This window comes from Moschus berezovskii, chromosome 10, assembly GCF_049115385.1.
Source record: "Moschus berezovskii isolate FMDL1 chromosome 10, NW_MosBer_1.0, whole genome shotgun sequence".
NCBI lineage: Eukaryota > Metazoa > Chordata > Mammalia > Artiodactyla > Moschidae > Moschus > Moschus berezovskii.
In genome coordinates, this window is record NC_142469.1 from 21,881,221 (window position 1) to 21,894,826 (window position 13,606).

The window sequence follows — 13,606 nt, forward strand, 5'->3', positions numbered from 1 at the left end:
GGATATAGTTTATTGTCTCCCATTGTCCTCTGAAATTTATTGAATGATAAGTTCTTTTGCTACCTCCAGATGAAAAATCAGAGTCCCACATTTTTTTCTCCTCCCTCTATATGACCTCTCTGTTGATTTGTGGAGAATAGACACCCACACCCGTCCCTCTGCAGCGTGGAGGTGGGCCTCCTCCCAAAGACACCGTCAAACCTTTTATTCTTTCCCTTTTTGTCACCCGTACTTCTACAGCTCCATATCTATATTTAGTGGCTAAGGGTCTGAGAGTCTTGTTTTGCCATCCCCTTGATTCATTCTGTACGTAGTCTATCATCTAAACGATATGATCTTTTGGTGCTTCAGCTAAAACTTCCATTTTAGCACCTTGTCACACATTTCAAAATATTAACTGCTATAAAGTTTCATTGCTTCTATCGTGATAATCTATCTACTTCAACAGTTTTGCTTGAGACTGACCCAGAATTATGTTGACACTTTCCGTGCTCCCCGCAGCAGGGAGCTCAGTAGTAAATCTTAGAAAATGCCCATTAAATATATTCTGACCTGATTTGACAGAAAGTAGAAGCCTACTTATCTTGATCTGTAGTTTCAGGTGCAGCGTTATGTCTCGCAGAGTCTGGTAACCCTGGGAAGTTGCAGCTTGTTGAGAAGATCTATAATATCACTGCTTCTGTCAGAAGTAAACAGCTTTGCTGATGATCTGGGTGCCATCGACCAGGTACATACATCTTGAATCTGTAACTTGCTTTTATAGTTAATTAATGCAGCTGTAAACTTGTTTTCCTTTTCTCTTCCTCTCTCTTTTGGCCAGGCAGATATTTTCATCATTACCTTATTTCTAGTAATACGTGAATATTGTTACTGCCTGATGAAATTACAGAAAGATATTTTCACAAAATAGTTTTCAAAATAATACCATTTTATCACCCTTACTGGTATATATGTGTCAAAGGTATTACTAATAATGGCAAAGGAGTGGCCTTAAGCCTCTCCAAGCAAATAGTGTGTTCCTAAAGCAAAGCAGTGAGAGGAAAGTGAACAAGAGTAGATGCTAAATGGAGAATAACCTCTGACCAATGGTTCTTATTTCTAATTGCTCACGAGACTCATCTGACTGACTTTAAATATCCAGTTGCCAAGACATATGCCAATCAAATTAAATGGAAGTCTCTGGGGTTAAGATGCAAGTACTGTAGTTCAGTTCCGTCGCTCAGTCATGTCCGACTCTTTGCGACCCCACGGACTGTAGCACTCCAGGCTTCCCTGTCCATCAGCAACTCCCAGAGCTTACTCAAACTCAAGTTTATCGAGTCAGTGATGCCATCCAACCGTGTCATCCTCTGTCATCCCCTTCTCCTCCCACTTTCAGTCTTTCCCAGCATCAGGGTCTTTTCAAATGAGTAAGTTCTTCACATCAGGTGGCCAAAGTATTGGAGTTTTAGCTTCGGTATCAGTCCTTTCAATGAATATTCAGGACTGATTTCCTTTAGGATGGATTGGTTGGATCTCCTTGCAGTCCAAGGGACTTTCAAAAGTCTTCTCCAACACCACAGTTCAAAAGCATCAATTCTTTGGTGCTCAGCTTTCTTCATCGTCCAAATCTCACATCCATACATGACTACTGGAAAAAACATAGCTTTGACTAGATGGACCTTTGTCAGGAAAGTAATATCTCTGCTTTTTAGCATGCTGACACATTACCATAATTCCCCTACATACAAGCAAGTTCCATTCTGAGAGCATGTTCATAAGTCCAGTTTGTTTCTGAGTCCATAAAAGTTAGCCTAGGTAGCCATCTAACACAATTAGCTTGGCTATACAGTACTGTACAGTAATACATTTATAACACTTTTCACACAAATAATACATACATAAAAAGCAAACACAAAAAAGTAAAACATTTTAAATCTTACTGTACAACATCTTGAAAAGTACAGTAATACCAGCTACTTCACCCCTGCTTTTGCACTTGCTTCTGGACACCCTGCGCTTGAAATAAAGATATTGTACTCTATTCAGTACAGTAGTGTACGGTAATGTGCACAAAAGCACAGCCACTTGTAGAGAATGCATGCATGTGACAGTGTACACCAGGCACGTGAACTAACTTATGTCATTGGACATGCGAACTTGAAGTTTCACATGTAGGGGACTTACTGGATCGATATTGTTACAGCTCACCAGGTGATTCCATTGTGCAGCCAAGTCTGAAAACGATTCTCTAAGCCCTTTTATCTGTGAGTCTTATGTCACTGCTAACAAATGTATCTAAGGAACAGAAGTCATTTTAATGTTTTAATATTGAGAGTGACATATCTTATGTGTTCATTTTGTCAGTTCATCTAATATTATTATTGTTTCATGGTAGAAGTAAGCATAGTCAAAGAAAATTAGAGACAGAAATGTTTTGGTAAAGAGAAAAAGTTAATATTAAGAAAATTATGTATATATAATATTAAACACTTAACCAAATTCATACATCTAAGTTCTCTGCAGTTAATGACAAAATATTGTATAATCTAATTGATTTCATTCAATGACATGGTAAATCATCTAGTCAATAGTTTTTCAAGTCGCTGTTAAATGGAGAATTCTTGTAAGAGCTCTGTTAGAATTTTTTTTAATTAGTTGTTACTAATGACAGAGAATGAGATGGCTGGATGGCATCACTGACTCGATGGACATGAGTTTGAGTTAACTCCGGGAGTTGGTGATGGACAGGAAGGCCTGGCATGCTGTGATTCATGGGGTTGCAAAGAGTTGGACACGACTGAGCGACTGAACTGAATGATCTCAATGAGCAAAAATTCCTTTTGAGAAAGAAATAAGGCACATTTACTAATGGAAAAAAACAACGTTGTGTTAAAATGCATGGTGCTGTTTGTAGGAGCTGCAAGACCAAGAAAGTGATCAAGGTAGGTTACAGGTCCTTGAAAAGATTGCATGAAAAATAAATAGCTTGAAAATGGATTTGAATTGAAAAACAGAGAATATATAATGTCAGGATACTGAGTGTTATTTTTAAAAGGGGTGCCCAGAACTCTGAGGAAACAGGTTGAGCTCATGGCATTAAAACAGGAATCAATGTGGGAAATTAATTTGATGGAATCAGATTTGTGTGGAGAATAACAGAGTACAGGAAAAAAATTATTAACATATTCTCATTTAATTTCCGGGCTTCCCTTGCCAAACTACATGAAGTAGTTTTGCTTTTTACCTAGCTTATAGATAAAGAAATCAAACCTTAGAAAAGTTAAGCAGCTTGACCAAGCTTGCAGTAAGAACATATGCCACAAGCCATGATTCAAACCCAGGCATTCTGATTGTTAAGCAACTTTTAAAACAAGAGTAAAAACACAAAAACAAGAATTAGTTTTTGGCAGATAATATGTCTCAACATGTTTTACATGAATTGTTCCATTCAATTCTTTTAATAACCTTTCAAGATATTAGTATTACTGTTTAAAGACAAGGAAACTAATCATCAGCATTCTTAATAGTGGATGACAGAATTTACTCCAGTCAGTTTAAGGAGAAAGAAAGGAATGCATGGAGAGCTATGGAATTGTTGAAAACCCTAGGCCCCTTCTGTAACTTTATCTCCTTGGGCTACAAAATCACTGTGGACAGTGACTGCAGTCGTGAAATTAAAAGATGTTCGCTTCTTGGAAGTAAAGCTATGACAAACCTAGACAGCATGTTAAAAAGCAGAGTCATCTCTTTACCAGCAGAAGTCTATATAGTCAAAGCTATGGTTTTTCCAGTAGCCTCGTACAAATGTGAGAGTTGAACCATAAAGAAGGCTGAGTGCCAAAGAGTTGATCCTTTCTAACTATGTTGCTAGAGAAGACTCTTGAAAGTCCCTTGGACAGCAAGGAGATCAAACCAATCAATTCTAAAGGAAATCCACCCTGAATATTCATTGGAAGGACAGATGCTGAAGATCCAATACTTTATTGGCCACCTGATGTGAACTAGGAAAAGACTATGATGCTGGGAAAGATTAAGGGCAGGAGAAAAGGGGGGCAGCAAATGGTTGGATGGCACATTCAACTCAATAAACATGAGTTTGATCAAGCTCCAGGAGATAGTAAAGGTCATGGAAGCCTGGTGTGCTGCAGTCCATGGGTCACAGAGTCGGACGCAACTGGGTGACTGAACAACAGGAACCTCCCGCAATCACCGAGCAAAATCTAGTTTCAGAGGAATTGCTGCCTTCACCATCATGATCATGAAGCAGCTTGCTGACTCCAGGAGCTACTACTGTAGACACAGGGTCCATAAAATAGCCTTGCCACAGTGTACAACAGCAATATAGATGCCCTCACACACTGAATCTCACTGTGTGATTCAATTTCAGCTAATACAGTTTTTCTGTGTGCATTTATTTCTAAACTAACAACATATTCAGAACCAGAGCAGCAAGGAAATATAGAAAATTTACTTTCATGTTTTCCAGATTTTCTTTTTTTTTTTTTTTTACTATAAAAGGGTATAATGACTAACGATTAGTCAGTTCAAGGTGTCTACTATGTGTAAGGCTCAGAAATTCAGTAAAACAGTGGTAAGAGGTGGAGTTAGAGTAGAAGGGAATATAAGGGGCATGAATGTAAGGAAGCCATATATTTGGGACACTCAATGCAATGGTCATGTATGGATGTGAGAGTCGGACTGTGAAGAAAGCTGATCACCAAAGAATTGATGCTTTTAAACTGTGGTGTTGGAGAAGACTCTTGAGAGTCCCTTGGACTGCACGGAGATCCAACCAGTCCATTCTAAAGGAGATCAGTCCTGGGTGTTCATTGGAAGGACTGATGCTAAAGCTGAAACTCCAATACTTTGGCCACCTCATGGGAAGAGTTCTCTCACTGGAAAAGACCCTGATGCTGGGAGGGATTGGGGGTAGGAGGAGAAGGGGACGACAGAGAATGAGATGGCTGGATGGCATCACCGACTCTGTGGACATGAGTTTGAGTGAACTCCAGTAGTTGGTGATGGACAGGGAGGCCTGGCGTGCTGTGATTCATGGGGTCACAAAGAGTCGGACACAACTGAGCGACTGAACTGAATTGCAGTAAATCTTCTACAAGCAGCAATAGAAATACTTGTATACAAGAGGTGTTATTACAAAGGACTCAGGAAATGTTTAATGTGAAGGAGAGAGGAGAATCAGTGTAAATATTAGTATTATAAAACTGAGAGGAAAAATGAATGTCACTAAGTAGAATTATAAAAATGTAAAGAAATGCTTCTTGGAGAACAGAGAAAGTTTATTTTGTATATACTGAATATGAGGAAACATTGAAGTTGTCAAACATAGAAATGTGAAATTAATACTTGAGAGAAAGAGGGACGTACATAAGAATTAGGGGACTGTCACTACATGGCAATCATGAAATCATAGTAAGAGAACAGGGACTCAGAAAAGTGCTGTGGAATAGGAGAGTTAGCAAGGAAAGACCAGCTTTATTTTACTATCAGATGTTAGATGAATGTTATAAATGTCAATCAATCTGATTTCATTATTGACCATTTGGTGATGTCGTGTGTAGAGTTGTCTCTTGGGTTGGAGGAAAAGGGTGTTTGCAATAACCAGCATATTCTTTTGACAGAACTACAGTAGCCTTTGCTCTGCTTCATTTTGTATTCCAAAGCCACAGTGAAAGTCACTCAGTGTGTCCAACTCCTTGTGACCTCATGGACTATGCAGTCCATGGAGTTCTCCAGGCCAGAATACTGGAGTGGGTAGCCGTTCCCTTCAGGGTGTCTTCCCAACCAAGGGATTAAACCCAGGTCTCCTGCATTGCAAGTGCATTCTTTACCAGCTAAGCCACCAGGGAAGCCCGGGGTGCCTTGTCTGTTATTCCAAGTATCTGGAATAACAAACATGTCTGTTACTCCAGGTATCTCTTGACTTACTGGTTTTTCTTTCCAATTCCCTATGATGAAAAGGACTTTTATTTTGGCGTTAGTTCTAGAAAGTCTCATCGGTCTTCATAGAACTAGTCAACTTCTGCTTCTTTGACCTTAGTGGTGGGGCCTAGACTTAAATTACAGTGATGTCGAAGGGAAACGAACCGAGATAATTCTCTCATTTTGGAGATTGTACTTTTGGACTCTTCTGTTGACTGTAAGGGTGTATTGGTGATCCTGTTCATGGCGCCAGTTGTCTTGCTGTTCATACTGTTCACTGAACGCAGCCTAGGCAAGGTGTGAGTTAAGAGGCTGGAAAGAGACCTGAGGAGCCCTAGAAACTGCAGGCGTGTTTGCTGTATCCTTGCTGGCAGGGCATCCATGACACAGCTTCCCTCCTCTTGTGGCTGGCCCAGTGGACACAGGTGTGATGCAGCAGTAACGCCACCGCTTTCTCGATGGAGCTCACATGCATGCACCACACCAAGTGAGCACCTCGCGACGTGCATGCACAGTCCCACGAATGATCTCAGCTGTCACATATCATTATTTACAAATCGTAGGGTGAGAGAGCCTGAACACGCCAATTTGCTCACTCCCCACAGAGGGCTATACCATTTCTTCTAAGGGATTCTTGCCCACATTGGTAAACATAATGGTCACTTGAATTAAATTTGTCCATAACCCGTTATTTTAGTTCACTGATTCCTAAGATTCCAGTGTTCACTCTTGCTAACTCCTGCTTGACCACATCCAATTTACCTTGATTCGTGGACTGAGCATTTCAGGTTCCTATACAGTATTGTTATTTATGAAATCAGACTTTACTTTCACCACTGGACACATTCGCAGTGGAGTGCCATTTCCACTTTGGCCCAGCTGTTTCATGCTTTCTGGAGCAATTAGTAATTGCCCTCTGCTCTTCCCCAGTAGCACGTTGGAAGCCTTCTGACATGGGGGGACTCATCTTCCAGTGTCATATCTTTTTGACTTTTCATACTATTCTTGGGGTTCTCATGGCAGGAATACTGAAGTGGTTTGCCATTTCTTCCTCCAGTGTACCACATTTTGTGAACTCTTCACTGTGACCCCTCTCTCTCAGGTGGCCCTACAAGGCATGTCTTGTAGCTTCATTGAGTTATGCAAGCCCCTTTGATGCAATTCTTATTGGAGATTTGCATCTCAAATTTGCATATTAAGGTGAACTTTTGGAAAAAGTGTAACAAATTGTCCTTTTAAAATAAAGTTTCTTGAACTTATTAAGAGTTTATTAGAAAGACATACAGAGTACCCTTCCCAGTGTAAATAGCTAAAACTCTGGACAGATAAATGAGTTAATGAATTTTAGACAATAAGCGATACAGAGTTGTGATTCTTAAGTAAACAAACTATGTAGCCCATAGACTTTTGGCCTGAGGCCCACCAGTCCCAGCACTCTTACTGAACTGGTGGGTCAGAGTCTAGAATTCCAGAGAAATGATGTAGGGAAATTCTGGGTCAGGGTCATGGAGAGAAGAAAACTCTGAAAAGGAAGAGCTCAAGTAATTTCTTCTGAGGTTTTCTTGATTTCTTGTTGACTACTAAGCTGCACGTATATAGGGGGACACTTCACAAGGCCGATAAAGAAAACCTACTCAGAAAAGAAATACTACAAAGAGGTTGTGAGCTGAACAATAGCCAGACCTCACACAGTGCTTGGGATGATCCAAATTCTATTCAGCTATAAAACCAAGACCTTGTTTAATAAGGCATTCAGTGGAGACCCTAAGATGTTGGACCTTAGCACTATAGTACTTTATAGTTCTAAGATAAAGACTGTTTCAGACAGATTCCAACAGAGCTTGGAAACACAGCATAAAGAGAACTTGTTGATTCACAGGTAAAGTAGCTGGCTGCTGGAAGAATATCATTGTTGTTGTTCCAGTGGCCATGGTGCATCCATCTCTTTGTGACCCCATGGACTGCAGCACGCCAGGCTTCCCTGTCCTTAACTATCTCTGGTAGTTTGCTCAAATTCATGTCCATTTAGTCTGTGATGCTATCTAACCATCTCATTCTCTACTGTACCCTCTCTTTTTGCCTTCAGTCTCTCCCAGCATCAAGGTCTTTTCCAATGAGTCAAGTCTTTGTATCAGGTGACCAAAGTTTTGGATCTTCAGCTTCCGCATCAGTCCTTCCTATGAATACTAAGGGTGTGAATGCTCAGTGGGGATTGATCCTTTCAAATTGTGATGCTAGAAAAGATTCTTGACAGTCCCTTGGACTGCATGGAGATAAAACCAGTCAATCCTAAAGGAAATCAATCCTGAATATTCATTGGAAGGACTGATGCTGAACCTGAAGCTCCAATACTTTGGCCACCTGATGTGAAGAACTGGCTCACTGGAAAAGACCCTGATGCTGGGAAAGATTGAAGGTGGGAAGAGAAGGGGACAACAGAGGATGAGATGTTTGAATGGCATCACCAACTCGATGGACGTGAGTTTGAGCAAGCTCCAGGAGTTGGTGATGGACAGGGAAGCCTGGCATGCTGCAGTCCGTGGAGTCACAAAGAGTTGGACATGACTGAGTGTCTGAACTGAACTGAACTGATTTCCTTTAGAATTGACTGGTTTGATCTCTTTGCAGTACAAGGCACTCTCAAGTATCTTTTCCAGCACCATGATTTGAAAGGATCAATTCATCAGCACTTAGCCTTCTTTATGGTCCAAGTCTTAAATCTGTGTGTGTGTGTTGTGTGTGTGTGTATAATACAGAATATATATAAGGAGTTATACAGTTCAACATCAAAAATAGCTGATTAACTCATGGGCACATGAAAAGATGCTTAACATCACTAATCATCAGGCAAATGTAAATCAAAGCCACAATGGGATGTCATCTCACACCTCTCAGAATGGTAGTCATCATAAAGTACACAAATAACAGATGTTAGTGAGGATGTGGAGAAACAGAAACCCTTGTACACAGTTTGGTGGAAATATAAATTGGTACTGCCACTGTGGAAAACAGTAGGAAAGTTTCTCATTAAGCTGAAAATAGAACTACCATATGACTCAGCAATTCCACTTTCAGGGTATATATATCCAAAAAATACTAATTAAAAGATACATGCACCTCAGTGTTCATAGCAGCATTATTTATGATTGCCAAGTTATAGAAGCAACCTAAGTGCCCGTCGAGAGATGAATAGATTAAGATGTGACTGCACACACACAGAGAGACTCCCAATAACAAAAAGAATAAAATCTTGCATTTGTAGCAACATGGATGGATTGGAGAACGTTACATTAAGTGAGATGAGATAAAGAAAGACAAATACATCACTTCCGTATGGAATGTAAAAAAATACAACAAACTAGTGAATATAGCAAAAAAGAAACAGACTCACAGATGAAGAGAAGAAGCTAGTAGTTACCAGGGGGGAGAAAGTAGGGGGAGGGACAACATAGGGGTAGGAGGAAAAAGTGGTTATTGTAAAATTATATAAAATCATGTGTGTGAAACTTCTGAAAGCTGTAAAGCACTGCAGAATTTAAGGAAGCTTTCATTAAATTAGAAAAAGAATTTGTGAATAAGAAGGAGACAAACAGGAAATTTCAACATAAATATAAAAGTAGTATATACCAAGAAAACTGTTAAAATAAAGTAAATATAAATATGAAAAAAATTTGGCAGTATTCTCAACAATAAAGACTAAATGCACACATTCCTTGAAAGCTGAAAATTGCCAAAACTGACTCAAGAAAAAGTAGAAAAGCTAAATTACACTGATTAGATAAAGTGTATTTAAAATTATGAACCTCTCTACAAAGACCACTCTGGGGGCAAATAAATTATATTATGCATAAGCAAGAAACTACCCAAACTCTCTTTAGAGACTGAAAGAATAAGGAACATTTCTGATTCATTTCCTGATACTATCGTTACTTTATATCAAAACTAGACAGACATTGCAGGAAAACAAAGCAAAACTGAAAACAGACTCTCTCATGAACACAGAAGTAAAATCCTTACTGTGTATTAGAACCCAGAAACATACAAAAAAATAATACATGATGTTCACGTGGGATTTATCTCAGGAATGAAAACTTGTTTTCACATTCATAAAACAATCTGTATAATTCATGATATTAATAGAAAGACCCACATTGTCTGAGTATATGCAGAAGAATCAGTTGCCTAAATTCACCACCCATTCATGATTTTTTCGAGAAAATACAAACGTAAGAACAGAAGGAAACTTTCTCAACACAGTAAACTTTGTTTTCTGTGAAAACCCTAATGAATACACCATGGTGAAAGACTGAATGCTTTTTACCAAAGGTAAGGAACAAGGAAGGAATGTTCTGTCTCCTCACTTGTAGTTATCCTTGTACTAGCCCTCCTTGCCATTGCAATAAGGGTGCTGTACTTTGAGAGAGGAAGCAGTAAAACTGTATTTAGAGTCAACATGTCTAGAAACAGAGAAAATCCTAGAGTTTACCGAAAAGCTACCAAGTAGATAAGCCTGAAATACAGCACATATTTATGGCCTATTGATTTTAGACATATCTTAAGATAATTTGATCAGGAAAGAATGGATCAACAACTCAATATAAAAAAATGAGCAAAATAAATGCATGAAAGAATACATACTGCTGGTGGTTCAATCACTAAGTCGTATGTGATTCTTTCTACCCCATGGGCTTTAGCTTACCAGGCTCTTCTGTCCATGGGATTCTCCAGGCAAGAATAATGGATTGGATTGTATTTCCTCCTAAAGGGGATCTTTCTGACCCAGGAATCAAATCCAGGCCTCCTGCATTGCAGGGAAATTCTTTACCAACTAAGCTACAAGGGAATGGGCAGTGAAAACGTGAATAAAGTGCGATTTGATTAGTCGGCAGAAAATGCAATGGACAGTGACAAGAATGGCTAAATTTAAAAAAGATTAACGTGGCAAAGTTTTAAAGAGGTTCTGGGAAGTCGTAAAATGATCAGTTCAGTCGCTAAGTTGTTTCTAACTCATTGCACCCCATGGAGTGCAGCACGCCAGGCCTCCCTGTCCATCACCAACTCCGGGAGCTTGCTCAAACTCATGTCCATCGAGTTGGTGATGCCATCCAACCATCTCATCCTCTGTCATCCCCTTCTCCTCCTGCCTTCAATCTTTCCCAGCATCAGGGTCTTTTCAAATGAGTCAGCTCTTCACATCAGGTGACCAAAGTATTGGAGCTTTAGCTTCAGCATTAGTCCTTCCAAAGAATATTCAGGACTGATTTCCTTTAGCATGGACTGGTTTGATCTCCTTGCAGCCCAAGGAACTCTTGAAAGTCTTCTTCAACACCACAGTTTAAAAGCATCAGTTCTTTGGTGCTCACCTTTCTTTATAGTCCAACTCTCACATCCATACATGACTACTGGAAAAACCATAGCTTTAACTAGATGGACAATTGTCGGCAAAGTAATGTCTCTGCTTTTTAATATGCTGTCTAGGTTAGTCATAACTTTTCTTCCAAAGAGCAGGCGTCATTTAATTTCATGGCTGCAATCACCACCCTCGGTGATTTTGGAGCCCAAAAAGTATAGAGTCTCTCCTGTTTCCACTGTTTCCCCATCTATTTGCCATGAAGTGATGGGACCAGATGCCATGATCCTAGTTTTTTGAATGTTGAGGTTTTAGCCAATTTTTTCACTCTCCTCTTTCACTTTCATCAAGAGGCTCTTTAGTTCTTAGCTTTCTGCCATAAGGGTGGTGTCATCTGCGTATCTGAGGCTATTGATAATTCTCCTGGAAATCTTGATTCCAGCTTATGCTTCATACAGCCCAGCATTTTGCATGATGTACTCTGCATTTGAGTTAAACAAACAGGGTGACAGTATACAGCACTGACATACTGCTTTCTCAATTTGGAACCAGTCTGTTTTTCCAGGTGCATTCTAACTGTTGCTTCTTGACTTGCATACAGATTTCTCAGGAGGCAGGTACAGTGGTCTGGTATTCCCATCTCTTTAAGAATTTTCCACAGTTTGTTTTGATCCACACAGTCAAATGCTTTGGCGTAGTCAGTAGAACAGAAGATGTTTTTTCTGGAACTCTCTTGCTTTTTCAATGATCCAGTGGATGTTAGCAATTTGATCTCTGGTTCCTCTGCCTTTTCTAAATCTAGCTTGAACATCTGGAAGTTCATGGTTCACATACTGTTGAAGCCTGGCTTGGAGAATTTTGAACATTACTTTGCTAGCATGTGAGATGAGTACAACTGTGCTGTAAATTGAACATTCTTTGGCATTGCCTTTCTTTGAGAGTGGGATGAAAACTTATCTTTTCCAGTCCTGTGGCCACTGCTGAGTTTTCCAAGTTTGCTGCCATATTGAGTGCAGCACTTTTAAAGCATCATCTTCTAGGATTTGAAGTAGCTCAAGAGGAATTCCATCACTGCCACTAGCTTTGTTCATAGTGACACTTCCTAAGACCCACTTGACTTTGCATTCCAGGATGTCTGACTCTAGGTGAGTGATCACACCATTTTGGTTATCTGGGTCATGAAGATCTTTTTGGTACAGTTCTTCTATGTACTCTTGCCACCTCTTCTTAATATCTTCTGCTTCTGTTAGGTCCATACCATTTCTGTCCTTTATCGTACCCATCTTTACGTGAAATGTTCCCTTGGTATCTCTAATTTTCTTGAAGAAATCTCTGGTCTTTCACATTCTATTGCTTTCTTATATTTCTTTGCATTGATCACTGAGAAAGGCTTTCTTATCTCTCCTTTCTATTCTTTGAAACTCTGCATTCAGATGGTTATGTCTTTCCTTTTCTCCTTTCCCTTTTGCATCTCTTCTTTTTTCAACTATTTGAAAGGCCTCAGACAACCATTTTGCCTTTTTGCATTTCTTTTTTTGGGGGATGGTCTTGAACACTGCCTCCTGTATAATGTCACAACCTCCATCCATAATTCTTCAGGCATTCTGTCTATCAGATCTAATCCCTTGAATCTATTTGTCACTTCCACTGTAAGGGCTTTGACTTAGGTCATAGCTGAATGATCTAGTGGTTTTCCCTACTTTCTTCAATTTACGTCTGAATTTGGCAGTAAGGAGCTTCTGATCTGAGCTGCAGTCAGCTGCTGGTCTTGTTTTTGCTCACTGTATAGAGCTTCTCCATCTTTGGCTGCAAAGAATATAATCAATCTGATTTCGGTGTTGACCATCTAGTGATGTCCATGTGTAGAGTCTTCTCTTGCTAGTGAGAATATAAAACAGACTAACAGTTCCTTGAAAAATCAGTTATGTACTTACCATATGGCCAAACAATTCAGCAGCTATGTTGACAAGAAAAATTATCTGTAAATGTTCATAGTATCTTTAATTTTAAGAGTATTAATCTGAGAACAACACCATTCCACTGACAGGAGGATCAATAAGTAAATCAGAATATTTAGTAGAATGTTGTTCAACCATAAAATGCACTGAGTCAACAGCACACAACAGCATGGATAAATCTGAGTATAGTAGGGTGAGAAAAGTAAACCAGACCTAAAAGAACATGCAAGGTTTGATTAAATTTCTATTAAGTTCCAAAACAGGCAAAATCAATGTATGGCGGAAGATACCAGAGTAGTGGTTGATTTGGCGATGGCTCTGGGATTGACTTTTTAGGAGCAGAAAGGAGTAGAGTGTGGTTACAAGGACAGTTATT

At 39.5% G+C, this 13,606-nt stretch overlaps 1 protein-coding gene across 1 annotated transcript in view; it reads left to right on the plus strand.

Annotated features, from left to right (window-relative positions):
* Positions 1-13,606, plus strand: part of MEI4 (meiotic double-stranded break formation protein 4) — a 252,811-nt gene that overhangs the window by 170,825 nt on the left and 68,380 nt on the right. Inside the window, exon 5 of the mRNA XM_055433321.2 lies at positions 596-727. Coding sequence (XP_055289296.2) covers positions 596-727 — 132 coding nt within the window. The remainder of the gene's footprint in view (positions 1-595; positions 728-13,606) is intronic.